The following is a 25,526-nucleotide window of genomic DNA, read 5'->3' as shown; positions in this document are numbered from 1 at the left end:
ATTTACAGTAGAGCTGTTGTCAATAGAAAAATTGGCAGAGTTGTGCAGTCTTTTCTTCTGTAGGCAGAGACTGCATGAGGACTGTGATGGATACAAGAAACCTTTTAGTGTGTCTTCCTTGCATTACACTAGTGAAATAATTACATAGCCTTTTTCAAATGCCAGGATTGTTTGTGTACATGTTTCCATGATAGGGACACTTCGGTAGGGATCGAAGTGTCACTGGCTTTTTATTTTTGGGGATTTGTCAGAATTGGTGTATTTTAATTATTTACATTGATGGGACTATCATGATTTTCTGATTTCATTATATCCTACATTCTTGCAAATTTTCCTTCAGAAGAATGCAATTTGTATATACAGTGTAACGCTATCCAGTAAGCCAGTGATGTTACATAGCAAAGCGTCATCAAAAAAGGTATAATATTCTGCAGCTGAGTTAATATGAATAGTAACCTTTAAATGTAAATTTTCAGATAGTGGCAGAGGATCAGTTCTGTGGTCACCAAGGCAATGATATGTATGATGAAGAAAAAGTGAAATACACTGTTTTCAAAGTATTAAAAAACTCCACGCTTACGGAATTTGTTCAAAATCTTTCTCAAACAATGGTGAGTTTTCTGTAGTGCACTATCTGTATTTTATTACATTATGTTCACTTAATAGTCTTTATTTTCTCCAGGTATCATCAGCATTCAGTCATTATTTAGAGCTTTTTAAAATGGATTAGTTTCGACTGAGTTTAGTAAATGAACTTAATCTTCTTTTTTTTTTTTTCTTTTCTCTGTCACAATTATTATATATTGTAGGGATTTCCACAGGATCAAATCAGATTATGGCCAATGCAAGCTAGAAGTAATGGAACAAAAAGACCTGCGATGTTAGATAATGAAGCAGACGGCAATAAAACGGTAACTATCCACTGACAGAGGACGTTATTTCTGTATGTCATCCATGAGTCTCAGTTCCCACTAAAAGTTTGGTTTTTGAGAAGATTTGAGATTCAGTGGACTGATATTATGTGGAGGAGGGGAGAGAATTTGGTGGATGCTTTTACTTCCATAAAGAGAACACATGATCACAATTTGTGTGTTAGTTTTTAGACATAAATGTCTCTTGAGTCCTTCCAGTATTTGGGCAAAAATGCTCAGTTTAGTCAGGTGTATTGCTTAAAATAGAATGTTGCACTTAAATATCAGAAAAAATAATAAAATATATCATAAAATTCTTGTGTGTCTGATCAAAATGCAGATACCAAATTCTACTATATTCTACAGTGTTTTTTCTTCTTTTTTCCACATATTTCTAACTAGATGATTGAACTCAGTGACAATGAAAATCCATGGACAATATTTTTGGAAACAGTAGATCCAGAGATGGCTGCTACTGGAGCAACATTACCCAAGTTCGATAAAGACCGTAAGCGTATATGCTAAAACTTGAGTAAATACAAAATACTCTTATTTTGCTTGTATGATGTCATCGATGTATTCATCGAATTGCAGTGCTGTTGCTTTTCTCATGTTCTTTTTTCCTCCCTCAACATGTTTCAAATGGTTTTAGAATCATTGAATAGAGTTTATATATATAGGTGTATATATATAAATTTAGTACATAATAATATTCTAAGAACATCAGTTGTAAATCAAAGACATATTTTTGTAATATTTTAAAGAAAAAAGATTATTTTATCTAGGTGTGCTCAAATAAGCCTTACTTAAAATTAATTCTGGCTTCTTAATTTGTAGATGACGTAATGTTGTTTCTGAAGATGTATGATCCGAAAACTCGGAGTTTGAATTATTGTGGACATATCTACACACCTATATCCTGTAAAATACGTGAGTTCTAAAATTCAATTTCATTATTGTAGCTGAAATTTTTTAATATAATAGATTTTTTTTTTTTTAATACTAATTCTATCATCAAAATCAAGTGCTGCAATTTGGAGACAAATAGTGCTTCTGTCTGGCCGTTCTGTACAAGTACACCTTTTATTTTAAAATTAACTATGTAATATATTTTAGGTGTATTTTTGTAGGTCAGAAGATATGCAAGATTTACCACATTGCTAAAGCTTTACCTACTTCTTCTCTTTTCCTTGCACTGTGTTTTCTCACTGTTACATGTGATGTTACAATAAAAAGGAGGTCACCTGTATGTAATGAGGATAGAGTTTGAGGGTCTAGCTTGGCTTTAAAGTTCGTATATGTTTTTGAGAAGTTTGGGATTGAAGAATGGTGAGAATATCATTTCAGAAGATTCTCAGCCCTGTACAACCCCTTTCTCCCCATCTTCACTTCTGCAGTTAGGGCAGCCCTCAGTTTTCCTGGTCTCTCTGTGGTCCTTGGTGTAAGTTGCATCAATGAAATAACTCATCTGTTGAGGTGGGGGTAAAAAAAAAAAGGAGCAGGGAAGGGACTTCCTTCCCTTCTACCCTTCCAAACCAGAAACAATTCAATGTTATCAAATGCTGGTGCATGAACACAGATGGTCTCCAGGTAAATTGCAGCCTGAAAGATAGGTCACAGGCTGAAATTTAAGTTTCTCCCAACACTAATGCTTGTGCTCTGATGAAATTCTCTCCCTCACAATGTGTCAGTGAAACCACCTGCAAGGCTGAGACATAGCCTTTACCCAGTGGTGTTGGCTGTCAGTTAAATTTTGTTCCAGGTTTACAGTGTCAACTATGTATTGCTGAACATAATGGGCCTGTTTCAAACTTACTGACCAATTTGGGATTATGCTATTGTTCCCTGTTTTTCCTTCTTCTTTAATTTCAGTTAGGTTATTTTGTGACATGTACTTTAAAAGGTTTAGGTAACGCTCTTTGTACACTTTTCAAAATAGCAGCCTGAGAGTTTGATGTGAGTTTTCACATGGATGCGTTTAATAAATTTAGCAAATGGCCACTGAGTAGAAATGCTTTGATTTGTCATTTCAAAAGTCTTATTCTGATAACTTGCACATGCTTTCAATTTTTGTATTTTAACTGTGTGATTTTTTTTTTCTTTTTAAGAGAGATGAAAATGCCTCTAAGAGGAAGAGTAGTGTTATTTAATCTGTATGTTCTTGGATGGTCTTGCATGTCTATCTGTTTTGTTTTGTTCAGGTGAAATGGAAGGAAACTTAAAGCCTGTGTTTGAGTTGAATCAAAGTATGGGAAGCTTTAACCTAGTAGTTCCCTTTCTCAGCTGTTTTTAAACTGCTTAACCGGAGTTGAAAAAAAAAATTCACTTTTTCCTGCAAACAACTCTCTCTAGCAGCCAAAGCTGCAATGCATTTCACACTTTTTTTCTTTTCCAATAGGTGACTTGCTTCCAGTTATGTGTGAGAGAGCAGGATTTCCACAAGAAACTAACCTTATCCTCTATGAGGTTTGGATTATTTATTAGAACAGTTATAATCAGTGTACCAGTAGATATTTTTCTTTAAGGATAAATTGCTATGTTCAGAACATTCTAAACTTAAAAGAATTACAAGGAAAGCATTCTCTAGGTAACACTTTGAATATACAAGTAGGTAGAACTGCAAAGCCTAATATGGCAGGTGTGACTTAACTGTCTCCTCTAAAACAGACACAGTGGTTAAACCCAATGTTGTGTCAGTCTTAAAAATACAGTCCCTCACCCTGAAGGGAACTCTTGAATAGGGGACACTTAGTGCTGGAGCAGGTGGTTCAGAGACATGGAATCTCCATCCATAGACGCTTTCAGAAATTGAGGGAGCAGGGTCCTGAGCAACCTGTTCTGACTTGGAAGTTGGCCCTGCTTTTGAACAGGAGGTCAGACTAAAGCCCTCCAGTGGTCCCTTCAAACAGAAATTATTCTGTGATTCTGTGCAAAACTAAAATTGCATATTTCTGAACTTTTGAAATTTTACATCTGTTTTACTGTATTCTCTTGTAAAATATATACCTAGGTATCTTTCTGGAGTTCTTGCCTTTCAGTCAGTTTAAAAGAAACCAAGTGGTGATGGTTTGTTTGCAAATGAAAGGCCAGAATCTGAAAGGTTCATAAGAGCTAATAATAAGTTATATATATGTTATGATACCGTTTGAGCCATGGAATTGTTAATACGACACTGACAAACTAGTCCCTTCTCCTCAAGAGCCAAAGAATTGAGTTCCCTTGGTATTATGACTCAAAGGTAACGGTATTCTAAAGCAATATTTTTGTTTTCTGTATTCTGTAGTTCAGAAAAAAATGGTTAAGAGGAGGTTGCTCGTAACAGTAATTTAAAATCATAAGCACTCTCAATTTTGTAGCTTTGAAGTCTACAGTGCTGCAAGGGAGTGTGAGCAGTTAGTATTAGCAGCAAAGTTGTTCATGGAGGACTTCATGTAGAAATTTTTTGTTTTAAAAAATTGCACATTTAAGTTACTTAATTTAAAATCTGTTTTGAAGTTAACTGAGCATGTGCATGTCCTCTGAGTCGCTTAGAGGAGCTAATGCTGCTAACATTATTAGCCATTATATTTCCACTGTCCGTCTTAGACAACTGAGTTGAGAAAATACTGCATCTGCTGTTTCCTTCCCTAAGTTAGAAGTTAGCAGACAAAAGTCTGTTAACATATTTCTGCCCAAATACAGAAATAGTAAACCTTTATAATTCCTGTATTTATTGAGTGCTGATGGTGCAGATCTTGCCAAAGCAAAGTCCTTGCTATAGTAAAAATAAGGAATTGCTTTTATTGTGCTTTTTGTTAGCAGTCATGCTACTTTCTGGTGGTTTCAGGGGTGCGCACACAGTTTCATGCTAAAAAGCAGAACTGTCAGGTACTTCTGTATATATTTGGTTTCAAAAATCGCATGCCTCTTACAATATGCAAAACACTTTTTACCCTGTATAGGTGAAGGTTGCAGTTTGATTCCAGTTTGTTTAGACAGGAGTGCTTTTATCCCAAGAAGTTAACCTACAAATATAAGTACATAATCTAAATGTACATATTTTCTAGTGTGAAAGTATTTAATCTGTCTTTCCTTTTTTAAAAATAAAAATGTATTACTGTGCAAGAATTCTGTGCTATCTAAATAAGCAACTGTAATCAGTTTTCTCCATCATTCTGAAAGCTGCATCAGTAAAAATCTCTGAAGTTTGAAAAATCTTGAATAGTGACAAGATAATACTGAATGCTAAAATGCTTCATAAATTAAGACAACTTGAAAGAGAATCTTAAAGTAAACGATTAACAAAAAAGTAGTTGGCTGTATCAGAAAAAGACATTTATCTGGACCTTAGTTAAGATTAATATACAAATAAGATACCAGTTACCTTGCTTTATGTTTTCTTTACTGTTGTGACTTTATTTTATTTATTTTGTCTTTTCAGTTGTTCTATGAGATCAACATTTTTTTTTATTATTATTATTGCAGGAAGTTAAACCCAATTTAACAGAAAGGATTCAAGACTATGATGTATCTCTTGATAAGGCTCTTGATGAACTCATGGATGGTGACATCATAGTGTTTCAGAAGTATGTATTTTAAGGAGCCAACTTATTGCAGTTAAATCACCTGGTTCACTTTGAGTGCAGAATTTCTTTCAATTTAGCAGTTCTAATAAGACCAAGTATAGTTTTCTAACAACAGACAAATTCGCAGTGTTTCTCATTTGATTGTTCAAAGGGAAAATGAATAAATCTTCTTAGTATTGTAATTATCACAACATATTATTTAAGGAAAAGAAGTCTTCATCATAGTGTAGAAGACTTAGTACTCATAATTACTAAAATAGGTCTTATTATTATCAAAGGGTATGATTCAGCAATACATCCATGTCCTGCGGCTTTTTACCTGGAGCCACCATAAATCAGACACTGAAGAGCCTACCTGCATTTCAGTTGTTAGGCTCTGTACCATGACAAGGCTCTTGACTTTGAGGTCCTTTCAGCCTAGAACTAAACTGCTTTCTTTTTTCTTTTTATTCATGCTCACAATAAGTTCCATATTGATCTACAGTGATGAGACGCTCCTGATTCACCTGAGCATACGCGACTCAGGTGTACTGGTCCTTCAACTGGAGCTTTCTCCAAGGCAGAAGGAGAACTCCTATATCTTATATCCATTAAAGGGATCTTTCTTAAGCTTGTCAGGGTTATAAATCAGCATTTCTATGCTCTCACTCCTGATGGTCACACCCAACTGTGTTGCTCTGTTTCTCTCCATGGGCTGACAGTGGGTGGAAGCGAGCTAGTCTATCTTCAGCACTCTTACCCCAGATTATGTGAGATGAATGTATTTCTCATGTCATGCCTTGGAACTCGCATTCCCTGTTGACCCAGTTGGTGTTATGCACCTTTGGCTGGCTGCTGACTTTTGGGTAAGTGCACAGCTTGTACCCTGGTGCTATTTCTCTGCTGAGAAGATAGGGTACCAGTCAGTAGTGACCCAAACCAACATCTGTGCAGATGTTTTGCTTCTGTCCTTCAAGGGGTGCTATTGTGCATCTGAACACTGTGCAAAGTCACGAATGCGGGAGTTTACATAAAGTTTTGGCAGGGATTACACTGCAGAGGCATGCACTAATGTGCCAGGGGTGATGAGGGAGGGCAAGAATACTGCTAGAATACTTCTGTGAAACAAGTAGGATCAATTTATTGCTGAACTATCAAATAAGTGACCATACTGTGTAAGTACATTTGCTCTTGCACAGCACAGATATATACAAGGGTGTGGATCGCTACTGACTATATTAGACCTATTGTGTATGAGTGGCAGCTCTTTAAAAAGGTTTCTTAACTGCATTTCTGTATTTCTGAACTGTTGCTGACTTACTGTAGAAGATATTTTATAAAGCCCTAGCCATTTGTATGTGTAACAGTATAGTATGTAATGATTCCATTTGTCTGCTCTTATAGGGATGACCCAGAAAATGATAACAGTGAGCTACCAACAGCTAAAGAATACTTCAGAGACCTATATCATCGTGTGGATGTCATTTTCTGTGATAAAACCATCCCCAATGACCCTGGATTTGTTGTTACTTTATCCAATAGGATGAATTACTTTCAGGTATGTATCCTATTTGTTTCTATGCATTTGTTTCCTTGTTACAAAAGTTACTTCTGCATTAGTTCACCAGCACATTACACCTAGTTTTTGAAAGAGTAATTCTATTAAGTTTTTAAGTTTTTTTTGCATTGTGTCATGAAAAACTTAAGATGCTGATGTTTGTGAGAATAAATATTTAATAATTTTAATATTATTGAAGACAGCTTTGCTTCCAGTTGAGAAAAAAATTTCTGCAAAAAATTATTTTTAATTAATACATTAGTATTAATTTTAATTATTTCAATATTTTTATTTAACATTATAGTAATATTACTTAAGTGACTTCTGCACAGGATTATTTTATTTTTATTAATAAGAGCTACTTTTTCTTGACATGCTATTCTGCCCTGGAAAATGTTATTTTAATAATGAAATTACAGGATTGCTTTCTGAGTGACTTGTAAAACTTACTCAGTTTATTTAGCTATTAAAAGACTGGTCAGCCAAATCTATTTTATGGTTTTAGTTTCACCAAAAAACAAAATTTGTAGACCAAACTGCATTGTTTTTTCCCTTGCACAATGTTGTTCAAGGCTCAGTGGCACTAGATTTATTCTGTTGTATGCATAAAGGTAAAAGGTGACGATGAGATAATTAGAAGAAAAAGGGACAATGAAACTGTAAAAAGTAATAATTTGGCTGATGTATTTAGCAACTGAGTAGATTTTGATCTCTGTAGTTTTCCTACAGTTGCCTTGGGAAAGTGGGCATAAGGAGCTTTTTTTCAGAATTACTATAGCCTAATGTTCTGTAAGTAGTATTGTGAATCATCATAGAGCAATATCAGCTGTTTGAAATAATCTAGAACTTAAAAGAAAAAAAATTATTTCACAGGTTGCAAAGACAGTTGCGCAAAGACTTAATACAGATCCAATGCTATTACAGTTTTTCAAGTCCCAAGGGTAAGTAGAATTTTGTAAGTATAGTGTTCTGTGTTTGAAATATTCTTTAAAATATTTTGACCAAAAATATGTATGTTACAGTTATTTCATAGCTTCTTCCACATTACAAATTAATTCTTCACTAGTAAAATATTAGCATTTTGTCATATACAATGAATGGCATAGACAGTTTAAAGAAATAGAGTGGCTGACTCTAGGGGCTCCAGGTTTTTGAAATTTTGTAATAAATTCAGTAAGCATCATTGAAAAAAGATAAATTTAAAATCATTATTTACACTAAATTTCTAAAACTGTTCATTACTTTTAAGCCTTTCTCTACAGGGCAAAGCTGTTAAATTATTAAGCTGTCAGGAAGTGCTATTTCAGTGAATACAGCTCTGTAGAATGGAGGAAACCGTGAACAAATATACATAAGAATAGTGTTTTTTGCTGTTGTTACGTATTATAAGTTTAAATGGAAGAGCTATTTGACTTTTTTAATTATTCTTTTTCTGAAAGTCTGCATATGAGGGTTTTCAGAGATGGCTGAGCTGATCTAACAAGTTTACTACTGCTAAAAGGGGCAGTTCTGGTTAGAGTGGTGTACCCTGGCACAGCTGTGTAAAACTGGAATGAATCTATAGAAAATTGAAAAGGTAGTAGAAAATAGTATATTAGGAGTTATGCTCTGAATATATTGCAGGAATAATGCACACAAAAATTTTATATCAGCTTTTATATTCATGCAAATGTAGGGTGCTCTTTGTTAACCTGTAGATATCTCCTTTCATTAATAAGCCTGTCCCAATATGAGTAACTCTCTATAGGTTGCTGTACTGTGGTCAGGCTGGAATTTTGTTTTGCCATATGACAAAACCATATGGCAAATCCACAAATTAACCTTTCACAATCTAAAGCATGTCATTTTAGTGCTCCCGTAGTAGTAGTTTCAGAAGAATGTAGATCTGCCACCCTGAAGGATTAAAGGTGAGCTTGTAAACATCAAAAGAGTTAACATACAGGCTATGGTATTTATGTTCCCATACACTTGCATATATTTTTAAAAATCATTGAAGTGCTGAGTATAATGCTGCTTTGGTTGTACAGGCATTTAATTTCTGGCAACTGGTAGCCAGAAATAAAAATGTACTTAATATTTTGATTTACTGTGCAGTGATGGATTGTAGAGAGACATTTCGGTTTTCCTTTTTTCTTTTGCAGTTATAGGGATGGCCCTGGTAATCCTCTTAGACATAATTATGAAGGTACTTTAAGAGATCTTCTCCAGTTCTTCAAGCCTAGGCAACCTAAGAAACTTTACTATCAACAAGTAAGAGTCTTTGTTTTTTATAATGTGAATAAAATAATAATTCTGCTTTGTAAAAAACATGCCTAAAGTGTATCTCTTTTTCTTCTTTAAGCTCAAAATGAAAATAACTGATTTTGAAAACAGAAGAAGTTTTAAATGCATATGGCTAAATAGCCAGTTTAGGGAAGAGGTGAGTGAGATTGACTGTACTCTATTTGTCACCATTTCTTTTTCAAAGCCAGTACAGTTGTGATAATACTACAGTTTATATAGTCTATTGTCTTTGGACAACATGGAATTAGAACAGAGTTGTAACTTAAAAAAAAAAATCTTAACAAAAATTTTGAAGTTAAAGTTGTTGTTCAGTTTAGTAATTATTGGCTTTTAAAGACGAGCTTGTACTAAAAACAAAAATCCTCTGTATTCTGTGCTCTAATATTATTTAGATTTTTCAGCATTTCTAATGATTATTTTGTTCTAAACACTACATAGGAAATAACACTATATCCAGACAAGCATGGGTGTGTACGGGACCTGTTAGAAGAATGTAAAAAAGCTGTAGAACTCTCTGAAAAAGGTTCAGGGAAATTAAGGTAAAGCTGGAAGGTTCTGGGTTACCTTTACTGTAATCGTGAATTTAATGTGGACGAGTATCGTTTCAGTTTAAATGCTGTGGAAACTAGTTATTATTTTAAGAAAGATGATGAGAGCCTCGGGATTCTTGTTGTTAGAATGTTTTTAAATACGGATTCACATTTTATGCAATTATTTAGCATTACATGAAGTTTTATTCTAGAGACACACAGGATTCGTCAATGGCAATTGTAAACTCGCAGTGAAACAATTGTTTTCAATGCAAATATTTCATGCTATTCATTTCTCAGGGATTAAAGAGTGGTCATTTTGAAAATAATTTAAAAAGTCATTTAAATTATAAATCCATTGTCCTATAATTGCATGTACTGACTTCTTTTTTGCAGTAAGCCAGAAAATTTTATCTCTAAGTCTGCAGCTTAATTTTTAGTAAAGCTGAAAATTTGTCTGTTACATTCTGACTGTATTAATCTTCCCTGAGGTTTAAGAAACAAATGTTGGCTTGACTTTTTAATACTTTCCCTGTTCGTTTATTTTTAAGGCTGCTAGAAATTGTAAGTTACAAAATAATTGGCGTCCATCAGGAAGATGAGCTGTTAGAGTGTTTGTCACCTGCAACAAGTCGAACGTTTCGAATAGAGGTAAATGCTACTTTCTTTAAAATGCTAAGAAACTTTAGCTTTGAGAGAAGAAAGTCTTTCAAGTGGTAAATACCTTGTTCTGTATTCTGATTTTCAACTACCAGGATATTTACAGCAGTCTGCAAACATTTTGTTTCCTCTGCTTCCCTGTATGATTCCACTCTTTCATTTTTATATGTGGTTTTTATAACAGTATGTGAACACTTGGCAGGGTTCCTGTGCATAGGACATTTGCCTGCTTAGCAGTAGTTCAAAGGTTTGTCTGGGGACCCATGATTTAAATTTTTATGCTTATAATTCACTTCTACTCTGTAGACTTAGTTGTTCTAAAAGAGTTTGTTTTCTTTTCAACTAAGATTTGGCTTTCTAGGGCAGTTTGTTGCTTATTGTGTGATTATTCTAAGCATGTTATCTTGCATACCTTTTTACTTTCCCCAAAGATCACGGGGAAGAAAAGTTTTCAATGTAAAGCTATAATGAAAAGATGAGTAGATTTGTGGTTTTATTATTGTTATTAATCAATCACAGCTTATGGAAGATTCTATGTTAGAAAGACCTTCCAGGAAAGCCAGGAGACTGTTTTATTGAGTAGGGGAAGCCGAAATGTAGCACGTTGGAGATGATTCATATGAAGAGGCTTTGTCAGATAGTGTCGTTCTTTTGATTTTTTTTTTTTTAATTGAATTGTTTCACATCAGTAGCAATACACTATTTATGCTTTCAGCTAAATATTTTTTTTCCTCTGTGGATGTTTTAGCTGTTTTTAGTCATAATTTTGTGTCTGAATCTAGGAAATTCCTCTGGACCAGGTAGATATAGATAAAGAAAATGAGATGCTAATCACAGTGGCACATTTCCACAAAGAGGTTTTTGGGACATTTGGAATTCCATTCTTGCTAAGGATACACCAGGTACAGTATGTCTCCCTTTTTCCCCATGGGATTATTTTTGACATTTTTCTTAGTTATGTACAGGGAAATATTAGTATAAAAAGTGTATGGGAAAATACAACTCCTGTAGAAAAGTTTCTGCCCCACATATGTTTTAGCAATTAAAGTGATTAAATCACACATCAGTTCTCTTTTGCATATGCAGATTGTTCAGTCTTCAAGGCTAAGACTGTCTTTCAATGAGTATGTGAAATGTCTAGAAAGCAGGGCTTCAGGAGCAACTAGGGACTGAAAATCCTATAACTGTAATATTAAACAAACAAACCAGAATCCTTATTTCTAATACATTCCTAGTTATACAGTGTAAATTGTTGCCAAAAATGAAGAAAAGCGTTTAGGCCATTTTTACTGGGCTGCTTTTTGAGACATATGTGACTATGAATTTATGAGTGAGTTTGCCTTCTTGAACATTTTCTGGAATGACTTTGTATTTCGTAACTCAGCTTATTTTTAAAATTTGACATGCTTTATCTTCCAGGGCTGCAAACTAATACAAGAGTGAAAACTAATTTAAAAAAAAAAGAGAGAGAGAGAGATTATTAATTGAGGGGGCAAAATTACAAGTTTAGAGTTTTTTTAAAAGCAGTATGTTTGGAAAGTTTTTTTTTTTTTTTTTTTTTTTTTTTTAATTATTATTCTGTCTTGCTGCTAATTTTCTAAATTTTGTTTCTTGACTTTAATCTGACTTACACATATCAGTGCTATGCAATTACAAGTGCTTGGTCACCTTATGAGACAATTAGTGTGATGAGGAATCTATAAGAGTTATTAAGTTTATAGCAAGTTGTATGGCATTTCATGTCACAGTGGATGATGTTGACATTTCTGTAATTTTGAAAATAACTGAGATTAAGATATGCAGTGTATTTCAATATAGCTTGAAGTAGGAAGTATAAACAGCATCTTTTTCATAAGCTTTTTGATACTAAAAATCTTATTGAAATCATTAGGGTGAACACTTCAGAGAGGTTATGAAGCGGATTCAGACAATGCTGGACATACAAGAAAAAGAATTTGAAAAGGTAATGACGTTTGTAAGAATTTTTATTGCTGCTTGTAGACTCTTAAGTTTATTTTAAAAAGCTGTGATACCATAAATTTGATACAAGCATAGATTTTGATTAATAGAACAGTTGGTTGACTTAAACGGTGCCTTTTTTATGTGAAAAATTAGGCAGGATGTGTGGTAGTAACACTTCTGTCTTGTCATCAAACTCTTTTCTGCAAGACTGTAAAGTGACTTAGAAAAGCCTGGAGGGAACAGGACCTCTAGAGGTCATCTGCCCCAGCCTCCTGCTCAGAGCAAAGCTTACTTCAAAGTTGAATCAGTTTGCTCAGGGCCTTCCCTAGTTGCATTTTGAAAATAGACATGAATGGGAATTCTGCCACATTCTGGACAACATATTTCAGACCTTTACAACTATCATTGTGAAGACTCTCCCCCTCACCCCATATGCAATCAGAATTATCCATTTGCTGCAAGTTGTGATAGCTGGCTCTTTTGCTGTGCACCTCTGAGAAAAGTCTGCTATCTTATGTTCTTTAACACCCTTCAGTCACTCGAAGACTGAAAGTCTCAAGTAGTCTTTTTTCTCTGGGCTAAAGAATCCCATTTCCCTTAGTTTTTAGTATGGCATGTGCTCTAACCCTCTGTCTTACTGGACCTGTGCTAGCAGTTTGTTGCCATCTATTTTGCACCAGAGTGTTGCTTAGAGGAAAATAATCACTTTCCTTGACCTGCTGGCTACACCTTTGTTGATACAGACTGGTATGTGGTTATCTTTCATCACCCCCAGGGACACTGTCCATACAAACTTGTTGTCCACCAGGAGCCCCAGGTCGTCTTCTGCACAGCTGTCCCCAGGCAGTGGGTTTACTGCCTGTTCTGTGTTTGTTTTCGCCGTATGCAGGACTTTGCGTTTGTCACTGTTGAACTTGGTAAGGTTTCAGTCAGCCCATTTCTTTGGATTCTCAAGGCTCGCATGACTGGCAACTTTGCTTTCCCATGTGTCAGCCACTTCCCCCAGTGTGGTGGTGTCCAAGTTTCCTGAGCATTCATTCTGTCCTGTTGTCCAGGTTGTTGATGAAAATTTTTGAACAGGCTTGGCGTTAGTATCAAGTTTCCCTGAGGAATACCACTCATAACCAGCTGCAAGTTAGATTCTGAAGTTAGACTTGTAGGCTTTATTTTCATGCTCTATCTTAACAGTTTTCTTCCTGTTTGTAGTTTAAATTTGCCATTGTAATGATGGGCCGACACCAATATCTCAATGAAGATGAGTATGAAGTGAACTTGAAAGATTTTGAGCCCCAACCTGGTGAGTTGTTAGCCAACCTGACTATTCTTTTGAGATCCTGAAATTACTCTGCCAGTGGTTACGATGTGGTTGTCCTTAACTCTGGATTCAGAAATAGATTAATTGTTCTTTGTACATGAAATATGTCATGTGATAATTAAGCAGGTATTTATATTCGCTATTTATATGCATGCTTAGTGTTAAGTGTGTATCTTAGTCTGAGAATACATATATTTTATACATATAAATTACTTAACTCACAGAGAAACACATTATCGCTTAAAAGTTTGCATTTGAGTGACCAGATGGCTCGTATATCAGTAGAACATGTTTTACACAAGAAGGGAATTACCATGTCAGTTGCACTAGACTTTTGCACTAGACCATCTGATGCTTTGTACACTTGGTTCTCACATTGCTATTGGAATATATGCTCATATTATTCCTTAAAAAAAAATAATAAGTTGCATTCTCATAAGTATTTTAAGTGTGCTGTGAAGAGGTATTTGAAGTCTCATATTCATTGAAGACATTCTTGTTCTTTTTTTGCATCTCCAATGAATATGAAGAATCTGACAAAAATACTACATACATGAATAGGATACTATTTAGATATTCTTCAGTGATTCACCAGGCTACAAATGCAACTTTGTCCTGAATTTGTCTGTGGAGGTGGTCCACCATCTTGTTTACTTGACTTATGTTTAAAGCTCCATTCTCTTGGGAACTTATACAGAGGAGAAAGCAAGTTAATCTTCCAGAGTTCCTCCATAGTCATGCAGAGTTCCAATTGGGAATAACACCTTTTGCATTTGCAGGCAACTGGGGTTCAACAGAGCCCTGCCTGTTTTTTTTTTGCGGGGAGAGGGGAACTGCCTGTTTTTGTTCTTGTGGGCTGCTCTGTCTCCTAGAAATGAAATTGAGGACACCTTGCTCTTTGCAGTTCTATTTTTCTGGCAGTTTTGAACTCTGTTCTTTGTTGATGGGGTATGTTAGGGTCAAACATCAATCATACTTTGCTGCCCCCCCCCCAAAGCTCTGCTTTTGGTTTATCTAACAATTGTAAAGAAATCCTTTAACTATCCATTTAATTTAAAATCTTCAGACTCTTAGGCCTTGTACCATTGATGAGTACTTTCCAGGAACCTAGCAAAAAGTCGTCACATAATGGCATTTTATGTGGCTAGGTTTAGGGCTTACAGCTGGGAATATGAGGTGACTTGCCTAATTCTGAGTGTTTGCATCTGAACAAGTCATCTATGAGCAGAGGCAGACTCTTTTCAGTGGTGCCCAGTGACAGGACAAGAGGCAACAGGCACAAACTGAAACATAGGAACACCTGAATGTGAGGAAAAGCTTCCTTCCTATGAGGGTGACAGAGCTCTGGAACAGGTTGCCCAGATAGGTTGTAGAATCTTCTTCTCTGGAGATATTCAAAACCTGTCTGGACGAGATCCTGTGCAACGTGCTCTAGGTGACTCTGCTTGAGCAGAGGGGTTGGACTCGATCTCCAGAGGTCCCTTCCAACCTCAACCATTCTGTGTGATGCTGTGCAATTCTGTTCAGAAGAAAAGTGTAACTTACCCCCGCTGGTGGGCCTGTTTTTCTGCTCTAGCTGTGAGGAGTCTCTGGATGACTAACTTGGAGATGTGCATCTCCACATGGACAGCTAAGCCCGCTCCTGTTTGTTCAGAGCAGGCAGAGTCCCGATTTTGCTCTGTAAGTCATCTTTGAGACCTGGGAAGGGGAATCCAAAACAGACTCTTGGACTCTGTGTGTAAAGCTAGGGGCAATATTGTCAAAGCAATGTGAAATATTAGCCAAGTGGGTCAAAAGTACAGAACATGGCAGAACATTGAAAAAGAGAAAACTTCAGCTGCTAGAAGAAGAAATTTTAGGGCATCTGAAACTAATGGATTTTAATTTGAGAGTTTACAGGAAGTTGCTCTTTTGATATGCACTTTGATAGAATTCATTCCTATTGAAATTCTCAGTTGGGGTGATAATATGATACTCTTATGCCTTCTTATGTAAATAATATTTGAAGATACAAGGCTCATAGGTTTTTAAAGTGTCAAATTTTAACATATTAAACTGATTGAATTAAACTTTTAGCACTCTAATTTGATCAAAGTAGTGCATGACAGTAGCTCCCTGTCTCCTTTTAAAAAGATACACTTTAACAGTATTGTATCCCTAAATTCTAATCTGGAAATCCATTTTTTTTAAAAATACTCCTCTAGCTAACTTTGCTGGTGCTAACAGTGTGGGACTTCATGTCTGTCTTTAAAAGCTGTTAAAGTTATCTCAGCGAGGTTGTCAGTTCTTTTATATTTCACATTGACCATTATGTTAAACAAAAAGAAAAATCATTTTGATCAAGGAAAATGCATCCAAAAATACAGATGCATGCAAATAAAAAGGTCATGTATTTTATACTTTAGTCATTGTAGTTGATGAGTTTGAATGTAGGCGTGTACATTTCTTGCTGTAGGGCCTTTTAGTTTCTGCCTTTATCATTTCACTTCAAAGAACATTTGATGCTCTGCACTGAGAACATCTTAAAAGGGAGTTTCTCCCATTTGCAAGAAGTATGTGGATTCTGTTTACTGATTAAAAATTAGCAATAGATAAAATAATACTGAGTTGAACAAGTGAAAAATTCTGTATATTTTCCTTATACTCTAAATATGACTGTATTTTTTTCAAAAAATGTCAGTTACATGAGTTCCTAGTTAACTGACTGTTTGCATTTTACATGTATTTAAAGAATATTCCCGTTTAAATGAGGTGATACATTATAACCACAACTTTTTTACTGTAGCACACACTGCACTGCTGTGAACTCCTGTAAGTGACTGAAGAGGATGAAAACCAGCTAGCTGATCCAGAAGTAGTTGTAGGATGTATTACTGAAAGTAAAGCAGTAGTGGTGAAAGCAGCCCTATGGCTTCCGTGCTGTAAGATACATAGCAAACCATAAACAGGGCACACATGAGTAGTTTGTCTAAAGGAAAGTTTGCAACTTAGTCTTAAAACTTCATTTTTTTTCTCTCTCTTCTCTTTTCTAGGCAACATGTCTCATCCAAGGCCATGGCTAGGGCTTGACCATTTCAATAAAGCCCCAAAGAGAAGTCGCTACACTTACCTTGAAAAAGCTATTAAAATCCATAACTGACTTACTTAACCAGATTGTCAAGGCAAGGGACAAACATAAGTGTGTGTGTGCACCTTTTTAACAACTGTAGAACTTTGGTACACGTGCACTATATCTGAAGTCTTCAGCAAGAGGATTTGCTGCTGATGTTAATTTTATTTTGTTGAGGCTGTTCAGTTTGGCTTCTCTGTATCTATTGACTGCCCTTTTTGAGCAAAATGAAGGTGTTTTTATAAAGCTTGGATGCCAATGAGAGTTATTTTATGGTAAACGTAATGCAAGGCAATTGTCAGCATAATGAGGGAAGAGTTTAGTAGAACAGTTGACATTGGCAAAATATTTGTCTGTAGTACGTTTATAGATGGCATAAGCTGGCTGGCTGCCCTTCTTGGTGTGGTATTCACCATCACTGCAGCTAGTAAGTCTTATGTTTAGACTCACATCAGATTTATTTCCTTCAGTTATACTTTAAATGACATTTTTGTGCATTTGTAAATGCAAAAAACTCACATCAATAAATAGCAATCTCTACTTCATTGTGTACATTGTTGGCACTTATTCGGGATTTTTGTCTCCTCCAGCTACATAGAATATTTTTTAATAAACTAGTTTTCATTTAATTTAGTCACTACTTTGCATCCCATTTTGCCAAGTGGATGCCCTGAATCCTAAAAAGAGATATTTGGGTCTTTTTATTAAATTTTCAACCATTGAAAATACAGTTGAGATTTATTATGCCATCTTCTGACAAATAGAATGACACTCAAAGTTGGCAAAAGCAAGTGAAAGGATTATAAATATCATTAATTTAGTTAACATGGGAAGAGATGGGGAAAACACAAGAAATAGCCTTTTAGCACAGAGGGCATGCTCACTAGCGTTTAGTAAGCTGTTGACTTTGTATAAAAAAGGAGGGGAAAAAGAACAAAAAAAGAAAAAATGAAATTGTATATTTAATGAATGAACATGTACAATTTAACATTTGGAGGTTAATTTTGTTGGGTGAGTCTGCAAGTGAATTTCATTGATGTTGATACTCATTGTGTGTAGTTTTATTTCAGTCTCCAGACTGCTTCCTTTTTTTTTTCCTTTTCCTTTTTCTCCTTTCCTTTTTTTTTTTTTTTTTTTTTTTCTTTTCCCTCCTGGAGCTAATGCCAGCCACGTGTCTAGTTTTGAGTGCAGTAAAAATAGAATCAGCAATTCACACTTAATTTTACATTCTTTTCCAGTATTTTATTTTGTTTCTGTAGCCGCAGTGTACAACAACTCTTCCTGTATATTGCCTTTTTTTGCTGGAAAATGTTGTATGTTGAATAAAATTTTCTATAAAATTTTTCTTCAGTGAGTGATGACATGGACGTTGAAGAAGAATTCTCCTCTCCTTGGGTTTGGGAAATGTTTTTTCATTTGTGAGGTTATGCTAACCGTGTGTTTTCTTTTTTCAGTTTGACAACTGTATACCCTCACCTTGGTTGTTTTTGGAGTTTTGGGGGAATTTATGGGGATTTTTTGTTCAATTGTTTTGGGTTTTGGAGTTTTCATTTTGTTTTGACCTTCTAACTAGTCACATTTGAGCTTATGATATACAAGGTTTTCCAGGAGGGAACCATACCATGTACAAATAAGATGAATGGAAAATTATTTTACTAGTTTGTTTGTAAAGCTTGTAGTAGAGTCGTTGTGGTAGACTTGACTCTGCCTGCCTGTACAAAATTTTGTGGTCCAGATTCTCAAGTCTAATATTATAAATGGTGTAAAGTAAAATCTGGAGTCTCTAAAGGTAAGCTCTCATAACAGAGTAATAGATTCCCATTGTAATGTGTTCCTTGTATGCATAACCAAATCAAAAAGTTCTTAGAAGCTTCCTTTTGTCAGACCTACAAATAAAAATTTAATAGGGGTTATATACATGTGATGGCCTTTATACTTTTTCCTGAGATGGGTTCTGGTGATTACTGAAAACACCAGCAAGTTTTTTTTTTTGTTTGTTTGTTTTTAATTAAATTTTAAGATAGATTTCATTCTTTTATCTTTAAAAAATAGTTTAATCTCTCAAGTTTTAGATATGTTTGGATTTCTTTTAATTTATATTTGTGGTGCATTTAACTGTTTCTTATTTCCAATCAAGACAAACTAATAGTTTACATTAAAAAAAAAAAAAATCTGAGTATGTAGGTTACAGGTAGAGGGAAGTGTTTAAATGGCATGCCTTAAAGAGAGAAAATTTTCCTTTGGTCTGTACTTACATTGAACTGGTGTGAATTATAAAATAATCCAAGGTAACTGGTGTTTTTACTAGTACTTGGATTATCCCTACAGGTTTTCAATAAATACCAGGATTTGTATTCAAAATATTTCTATAGAATTAGATATTCTGATCAGCAGTAGTATGCCCTAATTATATTTTGTGAATTTAATGTTATGGTAGACCAATAGAAAATCGAGCTTGTTTCTGAATGTCACTAAGTATTCACATAATACTTGGGATGTTGATGGATTTTAGGGAATATCTTAAGAAATCACAATACTTCATGTTTCAGAAGAAAATACTGCTAACAAAGTAAAATTTGGGTGCCTTTTGATTTTTGGATGACTATCTTTTACATGCTTCAATATTGTGCTTTTCCCACACAAATTTTGAAAAGAAAATGAATATATTAAGGCATTCCGTATGCACTGTTTTCAGTAACTTGAGTTTTTTTATGAGATTTTTTTTTTTTTTTTGAGTGCAAATAACTTGTTATTCAAATACAGAAACAGCTCAGCAGAGGAAGACAGGATGTTATCTCAGGTGCAGTATCTGTGTAGTTCATTTAAGAATTTGCAAGAGTATAATCTTAAATACTGTGCTTTCCATTTCTTCATATTTTGGAATTATCTGAACAATAGACAATGCATTAAATTAACTTAATGATAGTAAGTGTTAAGCAATAAGGATGTAATTACATGGTACACAGGATAACAGCAACATGATGCTAATGGCCCATCTGAATTCTTACTATGAGAATAGCAAGAATTGTTCCTGTAAATTTACATAGTGCCTTTTATTCTAAAGGATTCCAAAGCATTCTATGAAATCTAAGCAAATCATACCAGTGAAATAGTTTCCGACTAGAGAGTAACAGCCAACAAACACCCTTTATACAAGAAGGCTTGGTTAGCAACACCGGGACGAATTTGTGCTGCTGCGAGTCACAGGGATCGGGCGGCTGTTGTAGTGAAAGACGCGCAGAGTGTGCAGGACCGTGTATCTACCTCAGCTACTGCCCCGCGGAGCTGGCACGCTGGGATCCTAACCGCCGGTTCCCGAGAGCCTGTTGCAGACCTGAAGCTTGGACCACTGTCTGTCCTGTGGGTTGTATGCTGGCTGCAGATGTCAGTACGTAGATCTAAGCTATGCTGTGTTTTTGCTATTTAATATCCTTGTGAAAAAACATTTTCTGTAGGAACTGTATATATTGTAAATAAAATAGACTAGGATAAACGCTGGATTTGTGTCTTGCTGATTCATTTTAGATAAGATCTGAATTGAAAAGCTAATGCATTACTCTGAGATCAAGGTGATTTTTATCTAAGGAGATAATTTTTGCAAAATTTAACCAAATTGTATGTCAGAAATGACATTTATAATGTAAATAGAGCAGGCCAGAAGGTAAACACAGAGCTCCATGTTTTTAACTTACGTTGTTTTCTCTCTCAGAGGAACTAAACAGAAATATTTGAACTATTTGTCAGCGCTATGTGTGTGTGCGCCTGCATGCATATTTCATTGTTTTCTTTAAAAGAAGCCTGACCTTTGAGGTTAGGAAGAGGGGAAAAATGCTGAAGTCTGATGTGCCTGAATCTGGATTCAAATCTGTGCTCCACTTAATTTCTGTCCTAGGTGATTTTAAGGTTAAGTCTGTACCAAGCAGAGCAGGAAATTAAATTTGTTACCTATGAAGCTGTAGCTTGAAGCTTTTCTTTCTCATAAAATACTTTGTGTAAACTATTGTCATTCCACATTTGGTGCAAAAAGGATCTAACTACCTCTGGTCAATGGCTACGGCACGTCTTATATACATATCAGAAAAATTATATATTTATTCATGTTTCTTTGTGCATATACACATCTTTCCCCTTAAATGGTATCCAACTTTGATGTATATTTACAGAGTGGTTTCCTGTTTTACAGCCAAATTTTAAAGAAGGAGACAAATCATAACATTTTTTAAATCTCTAATACAATGTGAAATCTGTTGACTGAGATCTGCTTGGCTGCATCTTTACTTCACTGGGATGGTATTTCCCTTTAGGTCAAAGTGATAAGTTTTTTGGGTCACTGGAGCATGAGGAGTTTATTGACCTTGTTACCAAGTGAGAACCAGGTCAGTCACTCTTTGAATTGCCTTCATTTCATCATTACTTCTGCCACTTGGGTTGAGAGCTCTATCAGGGGTCGACTCTGGTCTTCCTGCAGATCCATGGAAAAGTCAGAAAAGTCCCTTGATAGAAGTATCTCACTTGAGAAATTTCGTCCCCAAGGTTATGCTCCTCTCATAGGTCCTGAGTTTTAAATAATGTGAATATTGTAAGAGTCCATGAACTCTTCAATCAAAATCTCCCTATGTGCACCTAGTTAATAGCTCTGTATTCCCTTTTTTTTTGGGGGGGGGGGGGGGGGAGGGGGAGGCAAGGGCATTCTGTGCAGTATCTCAACTTAGAGGAGAAAATCTTCAAGTCATTTAAAATCTTTTGTGGTCTAAATCTCATTTTTTAGCTATATTAGTGAAGACTGCCAGAAGGAAGGCAAGCCCCGTGCTATTCTGTGGAGGTACTACCATAGCAAGGTGCAAAGCCTGTTGAGATTGAGAGAGATGATTCTGTGGACAGGGAGCTGGTGTGGATGGACGGGTAAGATTATTAATAGCATTTATTCTTAATCCAACAGAACTCAGTTGGGGTCGAGGTATTCAGCTTCCTTGAAAGTGGTGCTGAACATTTCTATTACAGCCAGCCTATAGATAAATCTGTTTAGTATGAACATTCAAATGCAGATAATGGACAGCTTGTTCCCAAGCAGCTTAAGTCCACTGCCTACTTTGTTTTGGATTGGGCCAACAAGGGATCTGCTAATTAAGCAGTGGTATATATGTTAAATACAGTAGCGTAAGACCTAGGCGCAGCCTTTTGTAAGATTTTCTTCAAGTCCTGAGGAAGACGTATTGAAAAGGATGTGTTGGATGGGACCACTCTGGCAGTAGATCTCAGTTCAGGCTAATTGATGTTGCACGGACTTTTCTGTTCAGCATTTGAGTGTTATAGCTAAAGGCCTTTGGAGCACTGAATCATACCGTGCTCACTGTTAGCTTTGCTGCTAGTAATGTAGTTTTCTTATACAATACATTTTCTTTTTTGCTGTTCAGACAAGGAATACATCTTCTTCAATTTGTAGTGTCTACAGCAGCCTGAAATTCACCCTGCTACCCTAGCAAAAATGCGAGCTTGGTCCGTTCATGTAGCTTTGATATGCCCAAAAAGTAGTTGCTAAACAGACTTTACATCCATTGATCCAAATGTACTTTTTTCCATCATATTATTCTCCATATTTTAAGCACTGGAGTTTTGCTATTTCTTGAACCAAAACGAAAGTCCAAATGGACAAATCTGTGCTAGTTTAGTTAAAGCCATTTTTAAAAGTGCTATTAGCTAAAATAGCTACTATTGGTAACAAAGACAAGCTCCAAATAATTTGAAGTTACCACACACTGAGACATGCTCTTCTGGAAACTCCTTTCTACTGCATTTTTCAAAGTTATGTTTTTTAAAAAGCTAGGTTTTAATATCCATAATTTCCCCTTTTCAGAATTGTGATCTTACTTAAAACAGTGCCATCCAATGGAAATCAAGTAGCATTGCATGGACGTTATGGTACGTGTGTGTCTGTTTATCATACAAGTTACATCTGCTGGGAAATGTGTGCTGTATTGAATTCAGGCAGTATTTGACTTGAACAGGAACAAATGCAGGAAACATCTGGAGACAGTGGTGCTATCTAGAATTTGTGATGATCAGTAGTGCAAAGAGCATTTAATAAGCAGCCCTGCCAATGCAAGTACATAGTCAAGTATGACCTGTGTCTGTGTTACTGGTGACCATCCCTGAGAAAAAGAAGGGGGAGAGGGGAGAAGCCTGTTTTTTTCATCAGTTTTGCATAAATGCTGAATGACTGTTGGTAAAAAAAAAAAATGTTTTTATGTTTTCTTATGGGATTTTGGGTAGAGTTTTTTTTTTTTTTTTTTTTTTTTTTTTTTTTGGGGGGGGAGGTTTAAAACAACGTCTCCCTGCAAGTGTTTGTTGAAAGTATGTAGAGGTTGTAAATGAGGCAATTACTGTATGAAAATCTAGGGTGTAGGGAAGTCTAGAAATAGGAAATAAATCACAGCACCCATTTTTAATTTTTTCCCCCCCTAATGGTGGTAATATCTTTCTGGTAGCTACAATTAAATCTTTTCCTGGCTTTCTTTAGTAAGCATTTGTTTGGATGTTAAGGCTGTAAGCAAATACAGGTTGCATGAGTAGGTTTGGTTTTAATTACTGTATTTTTTGAGAGCAAATCAATAATTAAAGCCTCAGTTTCTAGCTAGGATTTTGTTCAGCCTTTTCAAAAGCAGCTGCAGTTACACAGTTAGTTAAAAAATTATTTAAAAAAAAAATCTTTACAGAGAGAAGAAAGGTGCTATTTCCCAAAAGCAAGTGTGGATTGCTCCAAGTTGCGCATTCACCCTTCAAGGGTTTCTTTCTGCTTCATTGCAACAAAGTACAGGCTTCTGCATGTAGTTGTTGGACAAAAATTGTGGATAGATGTGTAAAAGAAATCTTCATTTATATGATCTTTAGGAAATTGAGAGTGACAAGCGGTTTCATAGGAATGGTGCTTAGGTCCCCTAGTTAGATCAGACCTAAAGGCTGATCTGTGTGAAATAAGAATCAACAATATGTTTAAACTCAGTGTAAAAACGCCTCTTTCTTGGCAGGAAAGAGGTGCCTTTTTTACTAGCAGAAAGACAGGAGATGCAAAAAAAAAGGGTTTTTTTTTTTCATTTTTTTGTGTGGGGAGGAATGGGGTGTTCTAACCCCAACTATTCTGTGATTCTGGTAACTCTAAGACTTACACACTCGGCTTTTTTGGTTAGTTGAACTGTATAGCAATGGAAGCTTTTGGCTTGTGCAGCAGTTCTTACGGGGACACCGAAACTAATTTAATTTCCTGTAGGAGAGAGAACGTGAAATGAACAGAGCTGGTCAGTGAGCACAGTGGTGCTCCAGGACCACCTCCCGAGTTCCCTAACTTACCAGGAAAAGAATACCTAAAAGTAATCAGAGAAACTGCTGTTACTTGTGCTCACAAACGGCGCCTTCGGCAAACCCTGCCTCCGTCCCGTCGCAGCGTGTAAAGGTGCGGCCTGCTGAGCTGAAAGGACCCCAGAAGTGGGTGAACGCTGTGATCGGCGGGAAAAGGCTCGGCTGAGGAAAGCTGTGCCGTTCGCTTTCTTCAGAAGCATTAAAGGACCTGTATGTTTTTGACGTGCATGTCAAAAAGCACTTGAAAGCAATTGCTAACAGCCTACTCCGTGCTTGAAGCGAGAAGAGGCTCCTCTATTTTAACGGACTCCTTTGAGCCCGAGTCGCGCCGCTGGTCCTGCCTGTGCCCGTGCCCGGGTCACCTGCGGCGCGCGGCTCCCTAGAGGCGGGAAAAGGAGGGAAAAGGGCTCCCGAGGAGAGGTCAGGAGAGGAGGAGGAAGGAAGCCAGCTCGCCCGGCCCAGCCCCGCGCCGCGCTCAGGTAAGGCCGGCGCGGGCGCCGCTCCCGCCTCTTCCCGTCTCCGAAGTGGGGCCGAGGACGGTTCCCCCCGGGGCCGCCAGGGGGCGCGCGGGGGCGGTGCTGAGGGGCGCGCAGGGCGGGCGCTGCGGAGCCGCCAGGGGGCGCGCGGGGGCGGTGCTGAGAGGCGCTGAGGGCCGGCGCGGGGGCGGTGCTGGGGGGCGCGAAGGGCGGGCGCCGCGCGGCCGTTGTCCCCGTCGGGCGCGGCGCTGAGGGGCGGTGGCGACTCAGCGGGCGGTGCCGCGGCTGCACGCGTCCTGCCTGGGGGGCTTTTCCCCGTCGCGAGTCTGCCGGAGCGGCGCTAAAGCAGCGAGAAACCAGAGCCGTCGGGTGCGCCGCGCGCGAAGGTCCCGCTCAGACCTGGGCTTTGCGGTTTCTCCTTCAGCGCCGCCCTCCGCGGCCGCTGGTGGGCGGCCAGCGCGGCCGCCGGCTTCACCCGAGCGCCGGGACGGCTGGAGGCAGAAACGCGCTGTTGGACCGCTCGCCCCTAGTAGTTGGCTAACGTGAAAGTATTTGCGTTGCTCAACCATTGAAATGACGAGTTTTATTCCTCTCCCCTGTCCTCATCTTCCGCCAGCAGTAAACAGCAGCTGCTGCTGTCAGCGTTGAGCTGGGTCTAGGCAGCTTCTGGGCAAGTAGCTGCGGTGTGAAGATCTGAGTTTACAGCGTAGGTGACTTCGGATGAGAGCTGTGAGGAGTCAACGCGGAAAGCCTAGTAAATCGCTGTTTGGGAGATGACGCACTGTAGCGAGAAGGCGGAGGTAAAATTGAGGGCTTTGTTTTTTG

The 25,526-nt window shown here is 37.1% G+C and overlaps 2 protein-coding genes across 7 annotated transcripts in view; both read left to right on the top strand.

Moving 5' to 3' along the window:
* Positions 1–17,412, top strand: part of USP7 (ubiquitin specific peptidase 7) — a 71,709-nt gene extending 54,297 nt beyond the window's left edge. The window contains exons 16-31 of the mRNA XM_062587892.1: positions 477–611; positions 810–911; positions 1,314–1,419; positions 1,749–1,841; positions 3,310–3,377; positions 5,376–5,476; positions 6,860–7,013; positions 7,887–7,954; positions 9,155–9,263; positions 9,355–9,432; positions 9,735–9,835; positions 10,378–10,477; positions 11,269–11,388; positions 12,378–12,449; positions 13,655–13,745; positions 16,796–17,412. Coding sequence (XP_062443876.1) covers positions 477–611; positions 810–911; positions 1,314–1,419; positions 1,749–1,841; positions 3,310–3,377; positions 5,376–5,476; positions 6,860–7,013; positions 7,887–7,954; positions 9,155–9,263; positions 9,355–9,432; positions 9,735–9,835; positions 10,378–10,477; positions 11,269–11,388; positions 12,378–12,449; positions 13,655–13,745; positions 16,796–16,902 — 1,605 coding nt within the window. The 3' untranslated portion in view covers positions 16,903–17,412. The remainder of the gene's footprint in view (positions 1–476; positions 612–809; positions 912–1,313; positions 1,420–1,748; positions 1,842–3,309; positions 3,378–5,375; positions 5,477–6,859; positions 7,014–7,886; positions 7,955–9,154; positions 9,264–9,354; positions 9,433–9,734; positions 9,836–10,377; positions 10,478–11,268; positions 11,389–12,377; positions 12,450–13,654; positions 13,746–16,795) is intronic.
* Positions 17,413–25,084: 7,672 nt separating this feature from the next.
* CARHSP1 (calcium regulated heat stable protein 1) overlaps positions 25,085–25,526 on the top strand; it is an 81,761-nt gene continuing 81,319 nt past the window's right edge. For all 6 annotated transcript variants that reach the window (XM_062588518.1, XM_062588519.1, XM_062588516.1 and 3 more), the window contains exon 1: positions 25,085–25,501. The gene's annotated coding sequence lies outside the window, so the exon portion shown is untranslated. The remainder of the gene's footprint in view (positions 25,502–25,526) is intronic.

This window comes from Rhea pennata, chromosome 15, assembly GCF_028389875.1.
Source record: "Rhea pennata isolate bPtePen1 chromosome 15, bPtePen1.pri, whole genome shotgun sequence".
Lineage (NCBI taxonomy): Eukaryota > Metazoa > Chordata > Aves > Rheiformes > Rheidae > Rhea > Rhea pennata.
Note: the sequence above shows the minus strand (reverse complement) of the source record. Positions and strands in the feature narration are given on the sequence as shown.